A 24,906-nucleotide genomic window follows, 5' to 3' on the forward strand; every position below is an offset into this window, starting at 1 on the left:
CCTGGTTGTTGCTGTCAAGATCCTCAAGATTGCTTTTTCTATCATTTCACTCTCTTGCCGTCTAGACACTATGAATCCGGCGCTTGAAAAAAGATCGTCGCAGGTGCGCAAAAGCATCCAAAGCCACCAGTTCACCGGGGAGGGCGGAGAAGAGTACGAAGCTAGTGCGTTCAATGGGTTTGGTGATTATTTCCGCCGCAAGAAGGTCAAGCTGCAGAATCTCGACGCCAGCATTCGGGCTACTAGCGGGGATCTGCCGCAGGTTTTCAAGGGTGTGGTGGCCCATGTTTCGGGGTACACACAGCCATCTCTACAGGTGTAAGTTGGGTCCGCATTTATTTTGCCTGAAGACTACGAGTGTCACTCTCTCTATGTGACATCACAAGCTGACATGGCTCGCTCTTTTTCGCTCTACAGGCTCCATAAGGAGCTTGTTCAGCATGGCGCCGGTTTCTTGCAATATCTGGATGGAAAGACAATGGCCACGCACATCATTGCTTCGTCTCTTACGCCCAAGAAAATGATCGAGTTTGCTCGGTACCGTGTTGTCAAACCGTCATGGGTCATGGACTCTATCAAGGCTGGAAAAATGCTTCCTTGGTCCAACTACAAAATCACGAGTGAAGGTGCGCTTCAGAAGACCTTGAGCGTCGGGGGCACTCATGGCCTTTCTTCTCAAGCCACGCCCAAGGCCCAATCAGTTTACCGCCAGCAATCCGATAATGGGTTTTACGGGAGTCAGCTCCGGCCATCGCAGGCCTCCATGTTCTCTCCAAAAGTACAAGCTCATTCACCTAGTCCTGCGCAGTTCCAAAGTCCCTCTCCTTTTTCAAACGTACACAGTTCATCACGAACCGAGGAGATTGTTGATGAAGATGTAAATGAGCCGGGGTTCTCTAGCTTTGAAATCCCAGACGAAATCATTGATGAGGGAGAAGAACGTGCCGTGCAGATGCAAAAGTCTAAGCAAAGCTGCGATGAATCATTGAGCAAGCCGATAGAGTCTGGGTTGCCCAAGACTCTTTTCAACTTACACTCAACCTCCTCCGTCACCACACAACAAGAGTCCATAAAGTCGGTTTCATCTTTATCTACTTCTCACAAACAGGCTCCTGGAAATCCACCGTTTCTTCCTTCTGTGTCCACCGAGTTACCACTCCCAAATCTTGAACGGTCACTATCGGCTCCAAAGCCACAAATAACGCTTCCAAATAATCCTACTTCTGAACAGTACAATGCTTGGCTACTGTCTGACCCTCACTACCGAAAGGCCTCGTCGGCCAATCCCGAGTTTCTCAAGCAATTTTACTCGGAAAGTCGGCTGCATCACCTATCGACCTGGAAAGCAGAGCTCAAGTCTAGAATGCAACGATTGGCTGCCGAGCAAACACCGGCACCAGCCCCTGTCAAACAACGTCCTGGTATGCGAAAATATGTGTTCCACGTTGATTTCGACTGTTTCTTCTGTGCTGTGTCTCTCAAGAATCAACCGTCACTTGTCGATAAGCCGGTAGCAGTAGCCCATGGAACGGGCAAAGGATCGGAAATTGCAAGCTGCAATTATCCGGCCCGCAAGTTTGGAGTCAAGAATGGGATGATGATGAAGACAGCCCATGAAGCCTGTCCTGAACTCAAGATATTGCCATACGACTTTCCTGCGTATGAGGTGGCCAGTGAACAATTCTACGAGGCAGTAATCTCGGTGGGTGCAGTGGTCCAGAGCGTCAGTATTGACGAAGCACTCATCGATGCAACACAGATTGTTCATGACGCGGCTGGCTCAGATGGCGTTGGAGATGGCGAAGAAGAAGAGCGCCAGGTAGCAGATTCCATGGCATTACAAATACGCCGTGATATCAAAGAACGTACGTCTTGCAATGTCTCTGTTGGCATTGGTGCCAATATTCTACTAGCCAAGGTTGCACTCCGCAAAGCCAAGCCTGCAGGCCAGTATCAGATCAGGCCCGACGAAATGCTGGATATACTCGGGGACCTGGAGACCAGGAGTCTTCCGGGCGTCGCTTCCAGCATAAGTAGCAGGTTGTCTGAAGCTGGCATCAACTTGGTCAAAGACCTGCGCAACACCTCCAAGCAGCGCTTGTCTGTTCTACTTGGCCCCAAAACGGGCGAGCGACTCTGGGAATATGCACATGGAATTGACAAGACTGAAGTCGGTGTCCAACCGCCGCGTAAGTCAGTCTCTGCCGAAGTCAGCTGGGGTATCCGGTTCGTGAATCAAACCGAGGCTGAAGATTTTCTTTTTAATCTCTGCAAGGAACTTGAACGGCGGCTGCTGAATGAGCGAGTCAGAGGCAAGAATCTTACCGTCAAGATTATGCGCCGTTCAGCAAATGCGCCGTTCAACACGGCTAAGCATCTTGGACATGGGGCCTGTGATACCTTCAACAAATCTGTTGTTTTTGGCGTTGCCACCAACAACGCCGAGACCATCAGCCGAGAAGCGGTATCTGTGCTGCGCTCCTACAAGTTTAGTCCTGGCGATCTACGAGGCCTCGGAGTTCAGCTGACAAAACTAGAGCCGCTCAAGCATGATGCCTTTCCTGCCAGTAGTCAGCGCAAGCTTGTCTTTCCTGCCTTCAAGGCACCCTCTAACAAGCGGACACGGCACGACGCGCTTGTCGAGGATGGTGAAAGGCCCGGCAACGATTCGGCGAGCAGTAAACGAAAAGCGCGCCGTAGCGCGTCTTTTGCACCTGCAATCTTTAATGCTTCTCTGCGCCGCACGTCATCAAATAGTTTTGATTTCGAGGACGACCCCATTGCAGACACGCCACTCACTCCTAAATTGAACAGAGGCAGCCCGGCCGGCCGTCAACATCCGGCCTTTGCATTGACGCAGACCCGAGAACGCGATGGAATGGCGCAGACACCGCTCAATATCTCAGGCACACAGTTCGTGCTGCCTGCCAACGCTGACCCGGCTGTTGTGGCTGAACTACCCACTGGCATTCGTAGTCGACTACTAGCTCAGGGGCGGCCAAAAAAGGAACGCCCGAAAGAGGTGTCTACACAGCAGCACGCTGCAGGGGTTGCTGATCTGCTGTCATCTCAAGTTGACCCTGAGGTTTTTGCAGCGCTACCAGATGATATGAAAGAGGAGGTTCTGGCTCTATACGGCCGCCGCGCTCCAGCTTCTGCGTCGACCTCTGCCCCCATCTCAGGGACGACATCAGTCACGTCCGATGCTTCGCTGGACGCTGGCACTCTGTCCAACTCAAAACACTCGCCGCATCGTGAGGAGCGCACTCGCCCTGGCGCCACAACACCCACCAAGCGGCAAAACCGAACAAAGGCTCGTGAGCGCATTCAAGACGCCCGTCGCGGCTTGACACAAACTAACATTTTTGCTACGGCAAGCAGGACCCAATCTGTGACAGTTAGTCCATCCCGACCGCACGCTAGGCACATGACATTGGCGCCAACCACCATGGCCGCGGGTCCAGCGGTCGATGACCTAGACGGTCTTGACCCAGAGTTTCTCGCTGAACTCCCAGAAGACGTGCGAAATGAGGTGATTGAAGACCACCGCCGCCAGCGCCTGGCGCGCCACACACGGGCCAAGAGCGGAGCATGGACCCAGGCCTCGCGACCACAGCAGGGTGCACAAGGCGCTGCCAAGGACCGCACCGACAGCGGGTCTGCGCATCTGCAGCCCCGTGAGCCAGTCCCCGTCGTGGCGTTTCCACGCGCGCCGCGCAAGATTGAGTTTGAGTCACTGGGCACAGCGTCGGAAGCCGCCATCCGCGACATGATTACGGCCTGGGTGCAGGGCACTATGGAGGAGGGCCCGCACGTTGACGACGTGGATATCTTTGGCGAGTATATTGCGCGCGTGGTGTTTGAGGAACAAGCCATGGACAAGGCGGCGCGGCTCGTCCGTTGGGTGGAGTGGAAGGTGCAGGCGCTGGTAAAGGATAGAGGCGGCGGCGAGGATGTAGACTCCAGCGAGGGTTATGCTACGCGGGCATGGGTCGAGACCCTGACAAGGGTGAAGGAGATTATGCTCAATGCCGTGATGGCAAGAGGGCTCCCTCCAATCAAGCTTTAATACGGACGACAGCGAGCGGATATAGTCCTAGACACAGATACCTACTCATACGGACACACAGAACAGAAACACGGATACGAATAATGCAGAACTGCCCAAGACACGGCTAAAATAGACATTGTCGCCTTCTCATCAACCCACAACCAAACTATATACGTCACCTTTTTCCCTTTTATCTATCACAAGAGCAGTCCCCCGACCACGGCCAATGAGACGCCGACACCGATGTTCAGGCCAAGGCCAAACAAACTAGGCGATGCCCTACTCGACGCAGCACTCGACTGAAGCTCGTACACTGTGAGTTTTAGACCTCCACCGCAGGCCACGGATGAAGCGCCGTCGCAGGGATCGTCGCAGGCCGAATCGTCCAGCAGGACCGATTGGGAGTTGATGAAGTGGGAGCACCAGCACTCACTAGATCGAAAAAAGGGGCAGGGCGCGATTGATTAGAAACATGTCTCAGGTTGCAGGCAGGAAAAAAACAAGATATGCGACGACGACTTACCGCGAATACTCCAGCCCCGCATACCGATACGAGTCCCCGTCGCTCGTGCAAAACGCAAGACACAGCGGCACCGTCATCGTGCCCATCAGCATCTGGTTCTTGCCGCCGGCCAGCGCGCGCGCGTTGCCCGTGCCCTCCACCTCGGTCGTCTCGTTGTAGCACCCGGCGTAGCGGTACCGGCTGGATGACGTGTCGATGGAGAGCGCCGCGGTGGTGCTAGTGCTGGTGCTCGTGGCAGCAGAGGCGGAGGCGGTGCTGGTGCTGGTGGCGTCATCGCGTGCGGCGAGGATGCCCACGGGCGCGTACGTGTCGGGACTGGCGTCCGCCCTGCTGCATAGCATGAGGATTGCCAGCAGGAGCAGAGAGACAAGCCAGCGCGGGAAGAAGCGCGGCGGCGCGTGTGGAAAGGGCATGGCTGCTGTGGGAGGTTCGGGCGCGGAGGTTGCTCTTCCGGGGGGGGGACAGAGGGTTAGAGAGCTGCGAGAACAGCAACAAAAATGAAAGAGGAAAATAAACAAAGCAGAGAGGACACGCCGTCTGTTTTCCCCGGCCTTCACTTGTCACCTGAGGATAAGCTTTTTTTTTTGTTTTTTTTTTAGAGAGAAACAGCCCCGACATTGCATGCATGTTCGTCTCCAGGGTCTATTTTTGCTTGTATTGATTGTCTTTTTTGTTCCTTTTGTTTCTGACCAGGGGGTTTTTCTTGTCTTTTTTTTTTTTTTACAGCTGAGACCTAGCCGCCAGCCAGCAGGGGGGAGGAAGCCAGCCAGGGCTTACATTCTACGTGGCTCGGCGCCGGCGGGATCCGCACTTGGCTCGGGCGGCGGCGTTGTTCTTTGTTCTTTTTCTGGATGCCCGGGATCAGGCAAGGAGGGTGTGACGTCTGTCATGGCTCTAGGGTTATGCCGAGACAGTGAACCCTTAAATTGATCTGTTTCTCCCCCCTCTCTGACTGGCCACCTTCTCCAAGCAGCTGTGTCTTTTTTTTTTGTCATCTCCAATTCCTTTATCAACAACGCTCTGCGATCTCCAATAGCGACATTGCCAAACTGTCGACGTGGTGATAGTTTTTTTCTTCTTCTTGAATATTTTGTCGTATTCTTTCCCTCGTCCTTCCTCCTTTTTGGCCTCATCCTTCTCGCCTCTCTCTCTAATTCCATCACCATGACGCAGTGGATTGACTGGTCCAAGTCCAGTGCCTCGAGCAACTATCGCGGCACTGGCTCCTTTGCTACCTTTATGATCATTGGCCGTAAGTAACGCACCATTCCGGGGGCCCGTCCCCGTCTGTTTCGCGCACGCGCGCGCTTCCCTGCCTGGATACAAAAGACTAACTCCCGCCTCTCCGCCGTCCGTCCACAGCAACCTGCTTCTTCCTCGGCATCCTGTTCGCCTCGTTCCCCTACGACTACCCGCTGCTCTGGACCTCGGACCCCGTGCCGGCCGCGTACTACGACCAGCTCGCCACGCACCTGACGTGGATGCACTCGTCGCCGCCGCTGATTGGCCGCATCCTCAACATTGTCGTGTCCGTCGGCTTTGCCGGCTTCTTCCTCAAGCTGTTCCGCCCGTCCGAGGCCAACTTTCTCTTTGACGGCGCCTCGCTGATCCTCTACTTTATCGGCGTCGCCGTCTACATTGCAAACATTGTCAAGACCCTGCGCGCCGTGTCCGCCGACATCTGGAACGACCCCGACTGGCAGGAGGAGGCGAGGCTGGCTGCCGAGACAGGCGAGATCTTTGTGGGCAGAGAAGACTCGATGCGCGTCCTGTCGGCCTCAAACACTATCCTTGCGCTGGTCCTGGTCGGCGTGCTCGTGCTTCAGGCTGGCCAGTGGTATGCGGAGCACAAAGAGCTGGAGGATGTCCGCAAGCAACAGGCTGAGGAGGCCAAGGCCAAGAAGAGCGAGTAATGCAGAGAGAAAAGAAAACGGAGAAAGAAAAAAAAAACATGTTGCTCATGCATGGCCTTGTTGCGTATCTTGGGAGAGTTGAAAAATCACACCTACATAACTACCGCGTATTGATATCAAATTCGTGTTCATCCATTTCTGTATAACTACCTATTACAACGTCGAGCAAAATCTCTATATTCTGGCCATCTTCATCGCGCTCTCGTGTATTTCAACCTTTTTTGATTTGTTGTATTTTTCTTGAAACAAATCTCTGCTAGTTACCCAAGCCACCAGTCCCGTGAAACCCAAAACAAAAAAAACAGACAAAGCAGCCCGCCGCTTATTCAAGCTTGAGCTGCTCAAACTGCTTAATCGTGCCCTGGAAACCGCGGGCCTCCGACTCTAGATCCGCCAGCTTCTTGGCATCCGACTCGCGGATGCTGGCTGCCACCTTTTCCTGGTACTTTGTGTCGGCCAGCAACTTCTGCTGCTTAGCGATGCCAGTCTCGACCTTGTCAAGCTTCTTTTGCGCCTTGGCGATTTCCGCGTCCAGGTCCACGCGGCCCTTGACAAACAGGTACGCAACGGCCTCGGAGCCGACGGGGTACGCCACACAGCCGGCCGGCCGCGACGAGGACGGCGGCAGGACCTCGACTTCCTTGCAGCCCTTGCCGCATAGCGTCTTGATGGAGGAAACCTCCTTGTTGATGGTGACCAGCGACGTGTCGTCCAGAGCCTGGAAGAGAACTATTTTACAAAGAAATTTACATGTTAGCTCCTTTCTCTCTCCCTCTCTCGTCTGACTGAAGGCAACAGCCGTATAAAACCAATACACATGTCACTTACCCTTGCCCTCCTCCTTGATCTGGTATTCACTCATCAGCGAACGGGCACCGCGCGAGCAGGCCATGACAAGCTCGTAGGCGGCCTCAGCCGCAGGGCTGTAGAACTTCTCGTCAAACTCGGGGTAGGCAGCCAGCATGATTGACTCGGTCTTGTCTTCAGGCCGGCGAGGCAGGCGCTGCCACAGCTCCTCGGAAACTGTTGATATACGTGTTAGCATTCATTAATACTCATAGTCATTCCGATATTTTTCAAACATACTGAAAGGCATGAAGGGGTGAATCATCAACAGAGCAGCCTCCAGCGTTGTGTACAGAGTCTGCAGAGAGCTCTCGGCTTCTTCAGGCGTGCCGTCCTGGATGATGGACTTGGAGTTCTCAATCCACACATCACACAGGTGAGTCCACCAGTACTGGTACACCAGGTTCGAAGCCTTCTGGAACTCACGGGCCTCCATGGCCTCGTTCATCTCCTTGGCAGCCGTAGTCATTTTGCTCAGAATCCACTTCTCAGCCAGCGTGACACCGGGCTCGGCCTTGGCCTTGGGCTTGAAGTCCTCGGGGAGCTTGCCCAGCACAAACTTTCCAGCCTGCCAGATCTTGTTGGAAAAGCGACGCATGGCTGCAAGGATCTTGATATCCAGGTTGATATCACCACCAGAGGGAGCCGTTGACGATACCATGAAGAAACGCAGAGCGTCGGCACCGCACTGCGGAATGCCCTCGGGGAAGGCCATGCGCTGCCACTTGGTAGCCTTCTCCACCTCGCTCGGGTGAAGGTTACCAGTCAGCAGCTGGTCATTTAAGTCCTGTAGCTTGATACCGGCAATGACATCCAGAGGGGAGATGGTGTTGCCTAGAGACTTGGACATCTTGCGGCCTTCGTTATCACGAACCAGGGAGTGGCAGAAGACCTCCTTGAACGGCACCTTGCCGGTCAGCTTGATACCCATCATGATCATACGGGCAATCCAGAAGAAGATGATGTCCCAGCCAGTCTCCAGAACCGAAGTAGGGAAGAAGCGCTCCATATCGAGAGACTTGTTGTCGGGCCAGCCCATGGTACTGAAGGGCCACAGGCCACTGCTGAACCAGGTGTCCAGCACATCCTCGTCGCGGACCAACTTGAAGGTCTTGCCAGGCAGAGCCTTCTCAGCCTTGGCACGAGCCTCCTCCTCAGTGCGGCCAGCAAACCACCGGTCGTTGTTGGCGGAGTCGCCAGCCTCGCCTTCAACAATGGCATGGTACACAGGGCACTGGTGACCCCACCACAGCTGGCGAGAAATGCACCAATCCTGGATGTTGTCGGGGTGCATCCAGGCCAGGAACATGTTCTTGGCGGTAGAGGGGCGAATTTCAATCTCACCAGTCTTGACAGCTTCGACGGCAGCCGCAGCCAGCTTGCTAGTCTTAACCCACCACTGAGGCTTCAGAATAGGCTCGATGATGTCCTTGGAACGATCGCAGACGGGGACCTTCATGGGGTTAGGCTCAACCTTGACCCAGAGACCCTTTGCCTTGAGGTCATCCTGCACCTTGTAACGGACATCGAAGCGCTTCTGGCCCTGGTAGGGACCGGCGTTCTCGTTCATCAGACCATCGTCAGTCAGAATGTTGATGAACTCGAGCTTGTGCTTTTGGCCCAGGTTGAAATCATTGGGGTCATGGGCGGGGGTCAGCTTGACGGCACCAGTACCAAACTCCATGTCGACGTACTCATCAGCAACGATGGGCAGCTTGCGGTCCAGGAAGGGGTGGATGGCGTTTTTGCCCACAAGGTGAGAGTAGCGCTTGTCCGAAGGGTGGACAGCAATACCAGTATCACCCAGCATGGTCTCAATACGAGTGGTGGCGACCTCAATAGTCTCATCAGAGCCCTCGATTTGGTACTTGAAGTGCACAATGACACCAAACTCGACCTTGCGGTCATAGCCGGGCACATCTAGGAGGGTACGGCCAGTCAACTCCTTGTTGTTCACCTCCAAGTTGGAAACGGCAGTCGAGAGGCGGGTCGACCAGTTGACCAGGCGGTTGGCGCGGTAAATGATGCCCTCCTCGTGGAAAGACACAAAGGCCTCGGTGACAGCCTTGGACAGCTGGGGAGACATGGTGAAAGCTTCGCGTTCCCAATCAAAAGAACCACCAAGCTTAGTCAGAGCCTTGTTGATCTTCTGGTGGTACTCCTCCTTCCACTCCCACACACGCTCAATAAACTTCTCGCGACCCAGGTCGTGGCGAGTCTTGTTTTCGCGGCGCTGGAGCATGCGCTCGACAACGGACTGGGTAGCAATACCAGCGTGGTCGCATCCCGGAAGCCACAGGGCAGAGTATCCGCGCATTCTGTACCAACGGACCATGGCATCCTGAAGAGAGTCACCCAGGGCGTGGCCCATGTGGAGAGCACCAGTGACGTTGGGAGGAGGGTGGACAATGACGAAGCTGCCTTTGTCCAGGACAGAGCCATCGGGCTTCAGCTGGGGCTTGAAGTAGCCCTTCTTGTCCCACCACTCATACCAAGCGCTCTCGACAGCAACAGCACTGTAGGCCTTGTAGTGCGGGTGTTCAAACGACTTGAGAATCTTCTTCTCACCCTCGGGGGTGTCTTCGATGTACTCGGGGAGAGGCTCCTCCTCCTTCTTGGCAGGCTTGGCCTTCTTCTCCTTGGCCTGCTGGGGAGCGGCAGCGTTCTCGGCCTTGGCCTTGTTCTTCTGCTCAAATTTGGCCTGCTTAGCGGCCTTCTTGCGCTCCTTTTCAACTATTGATTTTGGAATCAACCAAACGGTTAGTCTTGTGTTTTTCTAGTTGCGCTAATGGGGCATTTCTAGTCCAATGACGTAGATGAAGCTTGAACAGACCAGGGCATGCATGACGGGGGAGGGGCAGGGTGTTTTTTGGTGGAATTTTGGGAAACTAACGTTCTTTCTCGGTCTTCACCTTGGGAACAGTGGGCTGAGCAGGGGCAGAGTCTTTGCCATCTAGAAGGCGACAGTGATGTGATATTGTTAGCTTTCCAAACTACGATGCGATGATGGGCGCAAGGTGGAGGCGGGAGGAGAGCCAGGCTAACCTGTAGGCGGCTGGGCAGAAGTAGACGCCATGGTGTGCAGCAAAATAAAACTAGCTGGAATAGGTTGAAGACGGATACGCGCTCGCGCAAGAGCAGCAGAATTAGACAGCAACAGGCGGCGATGCTGGGCCCGGCAGATACGCAACGATCGGAGCGTATGTGGGAACGTTGTAGCGGCGAAGCCCCCAAGTATGAGAAGGGCTTCACGGAGTAATAAAGAGGGGGGAAGACGAAAAAAAATACGGCAGTGTTCTCTCTCTTGAAGTGAGGAAGTCAAACCGCGGCAATCAATTTTGTCTCGACAAGCGGGCAGCAAGAAGAGGAAAAAAAAAAAAGAGAGAACGCCGAGGATTGAGTCACCCCCACCAAAACGCCTACATGCACTTTCCCTGGCGATGTTTTGGAGGGGCACTTTTCGTCAATTGCGGACGCCACAATCTGTCTGCTCCTGTGGCGCCGCTTGTGTTCAGCCACAGTTCATCAACCGATGTATCACGACAAACACCAAGTAGCACACGAACTGACTACACTTTGTGAAGGAGAGACTCACGTTACCGAGGCCACTACATTCCCCACCGTTGAAATACAGCAGCGGCATTCACCCTGTCGGGCTTTTATCCCCGTCATTTGCAGCTCAGGTGGTCACCATGGCTAGTTTATCACGCCGGCTCTACAAAACGGTGCATCTCACGCTAACACGGGAATCGCGCTTAAGTCGGACCTCCACCCGGCGGTGGAACTCTTCATTATCATCGCGGTTCACCTTGTTTCTTGATCCCGCACTCGACAAGGTATATTTCCTTGCACATGCCTTTCTATAGTCAGACCGCCGCTAATAACCCTAGCCCGCTGCCGTGAAACAACTTACATCTCTTGTTCCAAAGCCTACATCATCATCCAATGCAGCAGTGGTGCTAACGACCCCAGCCTTTGCACGATGGCTGGAAGATGAATCATTCATGAGCAGACTTCTTGGGCCCTTCTCAACCGACACACTCCAAGTGCTCTCTGGCGTTGTCGACGGCCTCTCATCTCCGTCTACATTTTCTGCTCCCTGTGACGGATTCTCAGTTTTGAGAGGCAATGCGGCGACGCTTCTTCCTCATCTCTGGCTACATGATTCGCCACAGGCTCAGAAGCCAGAAAGGTCACACGGCTATCTTGACATACATGCCCAGACTGCCAGTGGCCCAGTGACAACGACACTCCCGCTGGCTAATACGATATTCTTTACCGGCCGGGAAGCAACGCTGTCAGCCAGTCGCTGGGTATCACAGAACGGAGCCCTCAATCTGCAAAACACCATGGACAAAGCATACCAGAAAATATGCCTACCTGGTCCACTCGTTTCAGAAGGGATAAGCGCACCGTTGATACCAATTCTCCCTCCGCGAAAAATCACTGGCTGTCTGGGAAACATCCTCAGCGAAATCGAAGTTGGGGGTAAACGGGTCCCTGCCTCGACGGAGCTGGAATTCATTGTTCCCAGAATCTACAGCCACCGCATGGCTGCCTCTCCTGAAGCTACTGGAGTAGAGGTCTGGGCACTTGTATCCCCTGAGGCGTCGCCAGCTAGCTGCTGCTTGCCACCAGATGTTGTATCGGTGTTCTCCGACAGAGAAAACGAAACAGCCGTAGCCGCTTTAACGTCAAATGATCTAAGATCTCTATTCCAAGACCAATGTGAGGTCTACAGAATAGGTCAGTTCATAACTTATTCTACATCCTGAGAATCTGCCATACTACTACAGACAACATTCACCCCACAAACATGCAAAATCTAACATTATATTAGAGAGCGGTGGTGGCGGGTGGGGAAAACGCAAAGGCCGTCTTGCTCTTGAAACCAAATGGAAGCCTGCCTCATCTCCATCCTTGTCCTCTGCATTCGCATCTCCCCACGACGACCAAGATATTGACTTGCCCGCATTCATGCGCCGGGGCATCATGCAGCGCGGTCTCATCACGCCCGGATCGTGGCTACAATTCTTCATCTCGCCGCTGCCAAGCCACAGTCCCGCGGTATCTAGGCTAGTACAGCCTATCGATGGCTTCGTGTTTGGCTCGGCCCAGAACTCACTACAAGACCACGCCGCTACTGAGAACAGGGAGCCCGGCCACGGCACCGCTCAGCTGGTAAATTCGCATTTTTCGGCACTCGCTGCTGAAGGCCTATACATTGCCAAAGACAACGGGTCGAGTATGCAGCTGGAAAGCCCCTTTGCCAGTCTTACTCTGAGACCCGTTCAAACACGTCAGGGAGCCTGACGTCATTTCGACATGCAAGTACTCAACTGTGTGCCACGCTGTAAAATGTTCAAAGAATGAAATCAGTAGTTACAGCTAGTTATACGAAAGCAAAGAGGAGTAAAATTATTATGAGATTCAAGTTTTGTCCAAAGTACATATGGTATGTAGCTATATGAAGATAAGAGGAATATGTGCTGCGTGCGCAAGATGGGGCATTCCAAAAGAGACCGATTGATTGCTAAAGGAGCATTAAGCAGGAACAAACTAAGCAGCAAGTCATGTCTATCCTTAGTTACCCCGTGCTTACTCAATCATGTCGACATCGTCTGTCACAGCAGGGGCAGCAATGGGAGCAGGAGCGGGAGCGGGAGCAGATTCCGGCTCGGCAGGCTTCTCTCCTGGGCCACCAAAGTAGTCAGCCATCTCGGCATCAAGCTCCTGCTGGGTCTTGTGTGGACGGTTGTTGTTATTATTGGTACTGCCATCCCTGCGGTTACGCCTGCCATTGTTGTTGTTGCCGTTTTCATGGCGGGCGCCAGGACGACGGCCCTGGTTCCGGGAATGGTTGGCAGGGCTCCGGGATCTTCCTTTGCCAGGAATGTATCTGTCGATGCCCAAACCAACGGCATCTTCATCTGCAATCTGTCGACGGGGGGATCTTGAACGATCACGAGGGTCCGAAACGCGTTCGGCGAGGGAGCGCTTTGGCATAATGGCAGAATCAAAGGGATTGCGCTTGGAATCGCTGCTGAGAATGGTCAGGGCAATTGGTTGGCCTTTGGATACATATTAGCAAGCAAGAACGAGGTGTCATACAACAAGCATCATACCATTTGCATTTGCGCCGTCAAACTCCGACACGGCTCTTTTCGCATCGGCGTGTGATTCATAGGTGACGTAGGCGACTCCCTCCGAGCGGCCGGCACGATCATAGCGCAGTTGGAAACGAACAATATGGCCGATGCGCATAAAGAGAGACTGTATTGGATGTCAGGATAAGACACGACACGGCGGGGGTATTTCAGGACGGTGGATAGACAACGACAAACCTTGAGCTCTTCCTCGGACAAGTCGTAGTGCAAGTTTTCAACCCGGATTTTGCAGCCGCGAGCGTCGCTAGCAGCTCGGTCGTTAGGTCATGTTATTGTGAGGAGTAGACAGTCGATGCGACAAACCTGTGGTTGCTCAGCTCGGCAGTGCCGCGGCCGCGGCGGTTGTGGCTGTGGCGGCCATTGTCTTCGTATCTATCGTGCACCCACTCGCTGGAAGCGTGTCAGTCTGGTCCACTAAGCAGCGCGGGTTCAAGGCGCGCAGGCCTACTCACCTGTTGAGATCACGGTGCTCGTCGCGGTAGTAGCCCTGAAGGAGGAGAGGTAAGCGGCGGTTAGCCAGAGGCAGGGTTATGGCATGGCATCTTAACAAGGCGTCAAGCGTCCCAAGTCGATTTAAAGAGAGAAGGCCGAGATTGAGGAGGAGCAGGAGGCATTCGTCTTCAGATAGAGGAGTAAGGAGGGAGGATATGAACCTATGGTGGAAGGGTTAGATTGGGCTTCAAGCCGAGAAATAGCATGTGATGTGATGCAGAGCAATCTGGAGACATACCTTTTTCACACCGTCACGTGGGTAGTCGTTGTCGCGACGTCTACTGTGGCTATGACTGTTGTTGCTGTTGTTGTTGTGGCGTCTGTTGGAGTTGTTGTTGCGACGAGTGTCCTAGCAGTCGAAGAGGTTAGCGGTGGTGCTGGGAGATGTTGGGCCAGAGTCTGGCGATGCATGGCAAGGCTGAGCCGGCAGATGGACAAGTTGTCGATGGCCAGATGCGCGGCGGAAAGAAGAAAAAAAAGAAAAACAAATAGACGAAAAGGGACATCTCGACTCACTTGGTCACCGAGAATCTCGTCGAGGCTTCTGTCCATGTTGGTGGCCATTGTTGCGGTTGGTTAATGATCGCGAAGAACCGTCGGGCAAACAGGCGCAGGTGCGGGTGCGGGTGCGGGTGCGGGTGGTAGAGGTGTAATGAAGATCGAGATCGAAATAATGAAGGGGGAAAATCGCAGGTGAGTCCACGGCCGGGATAGTTTTGATTCAGTTTAATGCAGAGGCAAAGATGAAACAGCGACAGGCATTCTGTGGCCTGCAGCCAGTTACAGGGGGAAAACCGCTGTTTGGCTGCCGCCAGCCCCTACGGCGGCAGTGGTTGCAGCACTGTCAGCGTCCAGCTCAGGCGGGCAGTGCCCTGAGACCCAGCGCCCAGCACCCAAGGGTTACGGGCCACGGGCCACAGGTTACGGGTTACGGGTTACGGATCTGGCTGGGAACGGGCCAGTAGTGGACTTACGTTCCTTATCCTAAAGTGGGGCTCGATAGCAGGGCCCCCTTTTGCCCTTTGGCAGCTTCGAGGAAGGACACTTCACTCAGTTCAATCCAATGGCTTAACTAATTTGACTTGGCTCGTTTTACGGAAAAAATATCACCAGGTGGCTCTTGTTCCTCCTGAACGGGTTCGTGTCGTCTTCATCGCGAGCTCCAAGCCTCCCAGCCGCCGTCTGCTTTTTCTTTCTTTTTTTTCTCTACTGCGCCTTCAATTGCCCTGCCACGGTAACGAGCCACACGCATTGATAGTGCATCGTCTTTTTATCTGCCAAGCTATCAGGTACTTGACTGACCGTCGCTCCGTCTTACTCTGCGAATTGGCCTCTTCTTTGGTGTCCTGTCGTCGCCGTCCATTCGCGTGTCTACTACGAGCTCTTTGTCTCTCTATCTCTTCGCATCACTCCGTCCTCTCACCCACCACCGTCACACTCTCTCCGCTGTTGGCTAGACCTGGCTGTGATGGCGCGTCCCATGGGTTCAGTCCGTCTTAGACGGTCAAGTCCTGCCTGCATGGCTCTGGGCCTGTTTGCCCTCGTCGGCGTGCTCTTCTTCTTCTTTTCTGGCTCATCCTCGACTTCTGCATCGAGCGGCGCCCCGACCTCGCTATCGCCTACAATCCCCTACCGAAAAGCATCGGGGCCCAACTCGAAAGCACCCCCCGTCATTCGCTACAACATGAACACCGTCACCACCACCTCCGACCCGGTGGCCAAGCGCGAGTCTGTCCTGATCCTGACGCCCATGTCGCGTTTCTACGAGGAATACTGGGCCAACATTGTCAAGCTCCAGTACCCCCACGACCTAGTCACTCTTGGCTTCATCCTCCCCAAGACCAAAGAGGGCAACCAGGCTACTACCGCCCTACAGACTCGCATCACCGACTACCAAAAGTCCGCCGCCAAAAAAGACCGCTTCCACAACATCATCATTCTGCGTGAGGACTTTGAGCCTGCCATCAGCTCGCAGGATGAAAGCGTGCGCCACAAGAAGGAATTCCAAAAGGCCCGCCGCGCGTCAATGGCCAAGGCCCGCAACTCGCTCCTCTTCACTACCCTCCACCCCAGCATCTCGTGGGTGCTCTGGCTGGATGCCGACATTATTGAGACCCCCCACACCATTATCCAGGACATGGCCTCGCATGACCAGCCCGTGATTGCTGCCAACACCTTCCAGCGCTACATGGACACGGAAAAGAACCAGATGAGCGAGCGTCCCTACGACTTCAACAACTGGCAAGACAGCGAGGCTGCCCTGAAGCTCGGTGCTTCCATGGGCAAGGATGACATTCTGCTCGAGGGCTACCACGACATGGCCACCTACCGCGCCCTGATGGCCTTCATGAGCACCCCTGGTGGAGACGTGCACTACGAGGTTCCTCTGGATGGAGTTGGTGGCTCCGCGCTCTTGGTCAAGGCCGAGATCCACCGCGACGGTGCCATGTTCCCTCCGTTCGCCTTTTACAACCTCATCGAGACCGAGGGTTTCGCCAAGATGGTGCGCCGGTTAGGAAAGCAGCCCGCGGGTCTGCCCAACTACAAGGTACGAATAATTGAATCTGACAGACTCGATGGACCCCAAACACTAACAGCCATTCTACCACCACCACAGGTCTACCACTACAACGAGTAACGAGCAATAGTTGCTTGTATATTCTGATTTTCTATTCTCCGCACAATCTTCCCGTCCTGGTGTATCCAGTCCGTTGATATATGGTCAATACTAGCTAGCTTCAGGCGTAGACTTGAATCCAAAATCGACCAGTTTGTTCTCTCGATCCTGGGCTGCTCATCGTCTATGCCGTGCTAACACCATGTATGTATATGATGCGTCACAACGGCGTCCACTCTCAATAGTGTATTCGTTCAACTCAACAAATCTAGCTTCAATCTTTGGATGACTAGGTGTACATTGTATGAATAGGTCCGGCCATGAATTCCACTAGCCGTAGCAACATGCCGCACTTTTCTGTAGTGCTGTCGTTGTTGATTGACACTTTCTCGTCTTTTTTTTTCCTTTCTTACCAAGATCCTCTCTGTCTTTTATCATTTGCTTAACCCCGCCGTCATCTTCCACCTGTTTCCCTACCATGGTGTTGGTTTTCTCTCTCTTTTACACATCAGAGGCACTTGGTATTGCAGAAACATGTGTTGAAGTGCAGGTACATGCTGTGGCCAGGACATCCGGCGTTTTACGTTTTATGGCTTTTTTCCTTGTTTTTTTCTATGTGTGTCTGTGTCTTTTTTCCCCTTTCAATATATAGAGTTTTTTTAAGAAAAGGAAACTTGTCTTCATGATTATTTCCGTCTGTTCATCTTGGGCAGCCACCCTAATGTGTGTGGTCTACTGACGTCATTGTTCACATGTTCACGGGTCTGTGATTTGTGAACTTTGTGAACTTGGTTCATGGATGACCATTTTGAAATTTGCATTTGAGTCGTTGTGTATACTCTGGCGTCTTTGTCAGAGGCATGACTGAGGCATAAATTGTCAAGGGATACATCACGGAATAAGCAGCAAACCGGGAAATAAGGATCTCGCCTACGTCGTGTTTCGCGATGGGACAAAAAAATGATGTCTAATTCCCTTGATAAATATCAACGTTATTGAAGCTCCCATTGTGCGCAGTCCTGTCTGTATAGAGATAGAATATTCTCCGTCCCATCGCCCTATCATCAGGGGAAGAGCCGGACACTCACCACTCGCTACGAGACCGACGAGATCCCTAGCGGTCCCCTGGCTCCAGGCCGTCTCTCATGGGCCAGAATAATAGCCTTCCTCCTGTCGACACCACAGCTGCACGAGCCCGCGCGCCGCAACCGTATCGCCGTCGCGAATCAGCGCCGCGACATCGACATTCAGCGGGCTATCCGTGCCCGGATCAGCCAGCAGCAGCCGGACGGCTTTGACCACCTCGACCAGCGTGTACTGCGGCGTCCAGGCATCCTTAAGCAGGTCCAGGCAGATTTCACCGCTGGGCATGGCCACGTTCGGGTGCACAATCTGCGTGGCAAAGGTGACTTTGGGCGGCTGGAGGGGGTACTGCTCGGGCACCTCGATGCGCAGGAGCCAGCGGCCTTCTAGTTCCAGGGAGCCAGGGCGAGAACGCAGGGCCATGTTAGCTGGAGTGTTCTTGTGTAGTCATGTAGCAAGTAGGGCCAAGGGGGTGGGTGATGGTGTTACCGTCATATCCGTGTCCAACACCGCGGCCGGACATTACAGCCTCCCAGTTCGACAGGTCGTCGTCAGACTTGGGGCCTAGCCGCTCGATTCCGGCCTCTTGGAGGTCTTCGGCGTGTAGAGCCTCAAGCTCTTTCATCAGGCGCTTAGCAAACTTGATTGCGCCACGGCCAGCCATGATGCAGGTCCGATATGATTGAATAGAATATACACCAACAGAAAAAATAGAAACAAAGTAAGCAAAACAACAGCACTTGATGATATGCAGATGTATGCACAAGTACCAGGGCCAAGCGGTGAAACAAGATAGATCAAAAGTAAAAATAAAATAAAACGACAAGACCGACCTCGTATACTCGTTAGTTATCCAAGGGAAAACTGGAAAAAAAAATTGCATTGACACACGTCGTCCAGGCGCTTGTATGTTTCTTCAAGGAGAACAATTCAAGTCAAAATTTCCTGAGCCGCTGAATTGCATTGAGCGGAAGGTCTTTGCTTTGCTTTGACGAGGGCCGTCCAGGGTCAGCCGTTTAATTGTATCGTTGGCAGCAGTCGGGCAGGGGGAAAAAAATCCAGAAAGCAGGTTTATTTCACGTGTCTGGAACTTTTCTATAGAGAGAGAGCGAGACAGAGTTGTGCCTTGAAATTTCCCCTGTTGAATCACATCGGCTCTCTGCTTTCCACAGTTATCACGATGTTAGCACAGAAGGGACGAGGGTTTTCCCAACCCATGTAACCCTAACGAGTCGCCATCCGAGCCTCGGCTGGACAATGCGTGGTCGTGCAAGTTTGGCAGTAGGTGGGCAGTGGTAGCACTTTTGCATCAGTAGTGGTCACTACAGATCGCATCTCGCATTTTGAGTGGCTGCAGCGACTTGTCTACGATCAAAGACAAAAGCAAAGTTACATAGGTGTCCTGTCTGTATACATACAGAGACAAGTACTATAAGCATGTGCCTCGTGCCTCGCGTTACATAGGAGGGTTTGTAGAGACTAGGGTTAAATATCGCGACGTTCTGCAACACCTGGAGGCTTGATGGACTGCTCAACTCTTGCTACAGGACGGCAAATGCAACAACAGGAGAGTAAGTATAGAAGCTTGAATGCAAGGATAAAAGTCTATACACTAACAGCGTCCATGAAGCTGTACTTTCAGGCTTGAGTGCCGGGCCCTGATCAGCTCAGCAGTCAAGCAAGTCTGTAGAAGCCCAGGAAGGCCATATGAAGGACAGCAAACATGCTCCCTTCCTGTATCAAAGTGACCGGTTCAATTTCTAGCAGAGGCGCAGGCCAAACCTGTATTCCCCAAAACCACACAACCTTTACTCTGTGGAAGTGGTCGATAGTGCGTTGGCATGTGAGACATCAGTGGTGTTGGACTCTGTATAAGTATACAGCCTGTTTTTCTACGGATGTTGATCTACATTCCTTCTTTCACAGACAGATTGACATGGTACGGCTTGTGTTTGGAGTGCTACCGTAAGCCATTGTCGGTGTCACGTTCATGTTGCACGAACCATGCAGGTTGATCTTTTCCAGGGGCAAGAGAGAGGGCGGAAGGGTTAGACAAGGCGTAACAACTGTGCTTCAGCTCTCCAAGGGGGTAAAGCAGAAGCAGAAATAGAAGAAAGGAGAGAAAGTGAGAGAGAGAAGAGACAGAGAGGCCAGAGGATATAGGAGGACAGGCGCAAAAAGATCACCAGGAGGTATAGGCAGAGGCCAAGGCCGAGCATGCGGCGCTGGCAATGGCTGGTACGCCTGTGTGTGTGTGTTGCTAATTGCGCCGGTCGGATGAGACGATGTGACACGTGGGCATTGGGAGAATGATACGAACTCTTGGGATATAGCTGGACATCATATGTGGACACGCGTACTTGGGTCATTTTAAACATGGACTTTTTTGCTGGCTTTTCTTTTGGCGCCGAGGTGTTATTCATGGCTATACCAGCGGTCTACTAAGCAGGCCAGGCGGCAGGTTAAGTGTGGATCTTTCAGCTTGGACTTTGAAGAGCGAGCGGCGTTTAAGGGGTGTGAAGGAGGGGACGTAAAAGTTGGTGCAGCAAGGAGGCATTAGTTACCCGGGGCGACAAGAGATGTGGTGAGGAAGAGAAGAGCAAAAGGGCGGCTTGGTATTGTTATTTTTTTTCTTTCGTTCTTTCTTTCTAGAAGGACGAAACGAGTCAGTAAGGCTCCCTTGCCAGGCAATATCATGTTTTGTGGTGGTGATGTCTATTTATAAACCCCTTGCAAAAGTGATATTGTCGATCTTGATTTTGAGTAGTTGGCAAATGAAGGTTCTTTGAAAAAAAGGGAAAGAAAAGAAAGAAAAAAACACAACCATCCATTCAGAGCCTAGCGTTGGGCAAGGCTGTAGAGAAATAACCAAACGGAGAAATGTGAAATGTACCCATGTATTGGGTGAGGTAACTATGCCGGCCTGGCTGTTTACTACACACCAAGGGAGACAAGCTCGTTTCTAGCTGAACTAAAGAAAGAGAGAAACACGGTGTGATTTCGGTACCTGGTCCATAGGTCCTCCACGCAAGGCTGCTGGCTGGGAAGATCTTAGTTGGAAGGCCTTTAGGGCGGCCGGGGATTACCATGATCTTGGGGCATGTCGAGGGGGGCCCCGGGGCAGGGGAGGAGGGACAGCGGTGCCTGCCCAAGTGCACAGAGCATAGAGCATAGGGCACAGATGCACATGATGAACAAGCACAAGTCTACGGCTTGTGAAGCAGATGTGCTATGATAGCAAGCCGGACTGTTGCGATTGATTCTCCCATAGTAGCGTCTAGAAACCAGAGCCATGTCTGAATGCGACTAGCCGAGAGCCGTGGCTTGAATTGTCGGGTGCCGCGACTACAACTAACTATACATAGATAACTACCTAGTTATGGAATACTCATACATACGACAGCGAGACCTAGCACACTCGTGTGGACTGTCCTCCAGGCGCTCCAGCGCCGCAATAGTCTTGTGGAGATTGGGACAAGTTTGAAGATACACTTGTATGTAGATATATATATAGCACGGGCGAGGTGTCGGCTATAAACTCGAAACCAGACTAGAAAAACCGGCGCAGGCATAAGGCTGAATGCTTTGTGTTCTGTGGGCTTGACAAGTGAAGGCGGGCGGTTTCATGACATGGGGGCTTGTAGCAGTTGATCAATGAGTAACTAGTTGTGTAGTTTGTGCGGTTGGAAGTTGGTTGGCTACTAGTTACACGTAGTTTTATGCCAGCTTGCGAGGGCCGTAACCCTGACCCTTGCACCGGGCTTCAGCGAGTCGAAACAAAAGAGGGCAAAGGAAGACAGAAAAAAAGGCACAGCAGCCATGAAGTCAATTTCGAATGCCGGCGTTATTTCGATGCCGCTTGGGCGCTATGAACAGATGTATAAAGGCAAGGTGCAGGGAGGTACCGACGGGGCAGAAAGTGTATGCAGAGGTACAAGGCGCAAGAGCAAGCGGAAGTTCTCGCAGACACAGACCACCGACGTGCATCAAATTCACGGCATTGCAAATTTGCGCCATCATCACACGAGCGAAAAAAAAAAAAAGCTTTAAATGAACGAAAGCAGGATGTCCCACAGGTGCGGCGTCGTCCGTCTCCTCGTCAGCCTTACGACCAAACAACAAGAGAACCACAGAGCGCCCCCAAGAGCGTGTTTCATGAATGGACCGAGTTGGCCGGCGGTGGCAGGCAGAAGGAGATGAAGATGGAGATGGAGATGAGACCCAGTGGGAGTGCAGGCTATATCCTTCGGAGCTATTCTTGCATGTTTTCTTGTCCTCCGTCAACAAGCTCTCTCTCCCTTTTGTGCGGTCTTTTGTCACCTCCCTGAGTGGCGAAGTTCTGATGGCACGACACAGCCTTGACCGGGAAATAGTGACAAGGGACAAGGAGTCCTTGTTGTGCCGGGTCTTGCTGGGCGCTAAAGGCATCTACAGTATGTGCATGCACATATATGTACGAACGTAGTTAGTTGGTGATTGGGCGCTAGGAGGGGTGGCCCATGACAAGTGCCAGCAAGCTTTAGTGGCAAAACCACGAAACAACAAGACGAAGAAAAGAACAAGAAAAAAAGTGGTGTGCCCATGTTCTTGGTTCTTCTCTCTCGCCGTCTTCGTCTAGACTCATCTTGTGGACGGGCGACGGGTTGGCCGCGTTTGACATCTAAGGACGGGCCAGCCTGTGGCGTCGCGACAGATAATCTCCAAGGCCAAAACGCAGGGAAAAAACAACGTCGACGTCCAACCTGGTTGACCATCCAGGAACAGAACAGATCTCGAACTAAGATTGAGAGTGTCGGAGGCTTGGGAAGCCCGCCAGACGAGACGAAACGGCTCTTTGTTTCCAGGTGGCCATATCCCTTTTCACGAGTATTTGCACGCCTGTGTTCTCTCGCAAACTAACCTCGCAGTCTGGAATGGAAGCAGCACGGCACGGGACCCGCGCCAGGCAGAAGGAGGAGGCCAATTGCTCACGTGGACAGCTTGCCTCGCGTAATTTGCGTTGGGATGGGCGCCACGGCTATTTTCATGGTGAGAGACTCGACCACCATGTCCGGCTTTTCAACTTCAGCCTGATTAAGCGATGGAAACAAGGCAAGACGTGAGCTTTTGGGTTGGATCTGTGGTTAATATGGGAGAGAGAGAGGGGGAGAAGTGGTTGTATCTCTGTATCTGCATATTCTATCTACGTGTTGTTGTAACTATAGTTCGTTATCCGCATCAACCCTGCACCCATCCTCACAACAACAATAAACAACATCTCTGCTCCCACAAACAATGGATGCGTCATATCTCCCAGTCGTATTTTTGTTTTTCTTCAACCTCACGCACACTTGAAGCACTTTTGGAGCACGACGCGAAAAATCGCTGGGAGTACAATACAATACATGGCCGCCTCCATAACAAGCTACATGTATAGTTACATGCACACATAATACATGCCCCCCCTGGTCCAAATTGTGGCCCTGCCAATCTCGCATAGTACGACCAACTAAAGTACTTAGCACTGGCGGTCTTGGGATGCAGGTACAGCCCAGCCCGGATCGAGGTAGATACGGTATAGGCACAGGTACAGGTACAAATCCGGGCACATGCAGCGTGGCGCGTGTATAGGTACAGGTACCTGCGCCAGTCCTGGGACTGGTACTCGTAGCGCTGCATCTGGACGGTCCTTGATCCCTTGCGTGTGATGTGATTGGCCGGGCCACCAAACAATCGGTTTTATTGACTGGAAGCCCCGCGATACGAGACAGAAAAGAGGCCATAGGCCTGTCGTTGAGAGCAATACGGAGAGATGGCCGCGAGTCCGTAGACCCCAACCCTAGGGAGACGCGGCGCGGATACACGGGGTTTACTTCATCTCTTTAGCACAGCCATTTACATTCACTCACAACCACAACACAACAGAATCAAACTCATTCACACACTTTTTGTCGCCCTTCTCTCTTGCTTTCAAGTATCCAGACAGGTACATGCGTCCATTTCTGTGCGTTACGTCACGATACCAAACCCCTCTGCACAAGTACAAGTGCAGGTACAAGTACAGATACAAATACACACGCACGCTAATAATCTGCTCCTGGTTAGTTCTGCGTGCTCCTCCAAGCACCCGCAAGGATCATCACCAGGGCAAAATTGTATTCTCTCCGGCTCCCTGCCCATTTGCCTGACTTTCCCTCAATCTCTCGGCTTTTCTGCTTGGGACGCCTGCCATGTATTGTCCGGAAGCCTCACTAGCGTCTTGGTGTGCGAGCAAAGGCAAAGTTCAACTGTCTCGTTCTGTCTCTTTGCCAATATCATATCATATCCCCTCTTCTCTCTGCTCTCCCCTTCCCCCTCCCCCCTGATTTCAAGCAGAATAAGCTCAGATGTTACAAGTGCAGAGCACAGGCTCCAGGCACAAATATCAAAACATGGAGCACACACCACTGGAGCACCCGAACCGCCCAGTTGTGTCATTTGCAGTGCTTGGCTGGCTGGCAGGCACATTTGCTGCCTTCTTGTTGATTTCACTATGCAAAGGCGGTGGAGCGGAGATAAAAACGACAGGCGGCGCGTGGCTATTAAACGGGAGGCAAAAGGTGAAAAGAGGCGTGGATAGGCCCTGTAGACGTGGACGTGGATGTGATGTGGACATGGGTGTTGATGTGGATAGATATCTGTGTAGGTACATCCATTTACACATTCACACATCCATACAATACACACACATCTGCATTTGCATCTGTACTCGTGCATCTCCCAGGTCCCCTGCATTGTGTAGTTGTACAAGTCAAGTCCCCTTGGGATTCGCCCTTCTGCTAATCCACAACTGTGCATGCAGGCTGACCCAAACCAGTATTCGTGTTTGTCAATGTGCTCTGCTCTCCTCACATCTGCACTGCACCTTTGTAGCGAGAATCTGCTGGCTAGCACTGCTACTTTGAGGCCATGGCTGTGGGCTTTGGCGAGCACAGTCCTCGTCCCCTGGTTGGCGGACAGGCGCCTGCAGTCAGCACAGCACATCTCCCACGCAGCAGCACTTTAGTTACGTACTTGGGTATCCAGCTGTATCTGCAGAGAGAAAGTGCCCACCACAGCCCAACGCAGTGGCTTTGCCCTGCCTCTGGCCGGGATGTCTCTCGTCCAGCCTGCACAATTCAATTGTCTCCCGCAGCCTAGCCGGCCCTGATTTGTTCAGACGGGACGAGACCACCGTGGCAGCCAACCGCACTCAA

General features: G+C 52.9%; 8 protein-coding genes across 8 annotated transcripts; 4 read left to right on the top strand and 4 right to left on the bottom strand.

The window, feature by feature from the left end:
- Positions 1-70: 70 nt before the first annotated feature.
- On the top strand, positions 71-4,069 carry BROUX77_002510 (uncharacterized protein; the record flags this gene model as incomplete). The annotated part of the gene is made up of 2 exons (XM_073747059.1): positions 71-318; positions 418-4,069. 2 exons carry the CDS (start codon positions 71-73, stop codon positions 4,067-4,069), a joined length of 3,900 nt encoding a protein of 1,299 aa, XP_073607592.1.
- Positions 4,070-4,248: 179 nt separating this feature from the next.
- Positions 4,249-4,987, bottom strand: BROUX77_002511 (uncharacterized protein; the record flags this gene model as incomplete). The annotated part of the gene is made up of 2 exons (XM_073747060.1): positions 4,249-4,483; positions 4,575-4,987. The coding sequence occupies 2 exons, from the start codon at positions 4,985-4,987 to the stop codon at positions 4,249-4,251; spliced, it is 648 nt and encodes a 215-aa protein (XP_073607593.1).
- Positions 4,988-5,738: 751 nt separating this feature from the next.
- BROUX77_002512 (uncharacterized protein) lies at positions 5,739-6,487 on the top strand (the record flags this gene model as incomplete). The annotated part of the gene is made up of 2 exons (XM_073747061.1): positions 5,739-5,826; positions 5,937-6,487. 2 exons carry the CDS (start codon positions 5,739-5,741, stop codon positions 6,485-6,487), a joined length of 639 nt encoding a protein of 212 aa, XP_073607594.1.
- A 322-nt stretch (positions 6,488-6,809) lies between these two features.
- On the bottom strand, positions 6,810-10,409 carry BROUX77_002513 (uncharacterized protein; the record flags this gene model as incomplete). The annotated part of the gene is made up of 5 exons (XM_073747062.1): positions 6,810-7,216; positions 7,316-7,510; positions 7,574-10,066; positions 10,227-10,286; positions 10,379-10,409. 5 exons carry the CDS (start codon positions 10,407-10,409, stop codon positions 6,810-6,812), a joined length of 3,186 nt encoding a protein of 1,061 aa, XP_073607595.1.
- Positions 10,410-11,025: 616 nt separating this feature from the next.
- On the top strand, positions 11,026-12,646 carry BROUX77_002514 (uncharacterized protein; the record flags this gene model as incomplete). The annotated part of the gene is made up of 3 exons (XM_073747063.1): positions 11,026-11,169; positions 11,224-12,079; positions 12,174-12,646. 3 exons carry the CDS (start codon positions 11,026-11,028, stop codon positions 12,644-12,646), a joined length of 1,473 nt encoding a protein of 490 aa, XP_073607596.1.
- A 285-nt stretch (positions 12,647-12,931) lies between these two features.
- Positions 12,932-14,556, bottom strand: BROUX77_002515 (uncharacterized protein; the record flags this gene model as incomplete). Its single annotated transcript, XM_073747064.1, has 7 exons — positions 12,932-13,404; positions 13,459-13,606; positions 13,678-13,744; positions 13,804-13,890; positions 13,953-13,987; positions 14,231-14,341; positions 14,509-14,556. The coding sequence occupies 7 exons, from the start codon at positions 14,554-14,556 to the stop codon at positions 12,932-12,934; spliced, it is 969 nt and encodes a 322-aa protein (XP_073607597.1).
- A 904-nt stretch (positions 14,557-15,460) lies between these two features.
- On the top strand, positions 15,461-16,630 carry BROUX77_002516 (uncharacterized protein; the record flags this gene model as incomplete). Its single annotated transcript, XM_073747065.1, has 2 exons — positions 15,461-16,540; positions 16,610-16,630. The coding sequence occupies 2 exons, from the start codon at positions 15,461-15,463 to the stop codon at positions 16,628-16,630; spliced, it is 1,101 nt and encodes a 366-aa protein (XP_073607598.1).
- A 1,122-nt stretch (positions 16,631-17,752) lies between these two features.
- BROUX77_002517 (uncharacterized protein) lies at positions 17,753-18,356 on the bottom strand (the record flags this gene model as incomplete). Its single annotated transcript, XM_073747066.1, has 2 exons — positions 17,753-18,120; positions 18,182-18,356. 2 exons carry the CDS (start codon positions 18,354-18,356, stop codon positions 17,753-17,755), a joined length of 543 nt encoding a protein of 180 aa, XP_073607599.1.
- Between the last annotated feature and the right edge of the window lie 6,550 nt (positions 18,357-24,906).

The sequence above is a fragment of the Berkeleyomyces rouxiae genome (genome assembly GCF_048999995.1).
Source record: "Berkeleyomyces rouxiae strain 22BRR77 chromosome Unknown BrBRR77_ptg000002l, whole genome shotgun sequence".
Classification (NCBI taxonomy): domain Eukaryota; kingdom Fungi; phylum Ascomycota; class Sordariomycetes; order Microascales; family Ceratocystidaceae; genus Berkeleyomyces; species Berkeleyomyces rouxiae.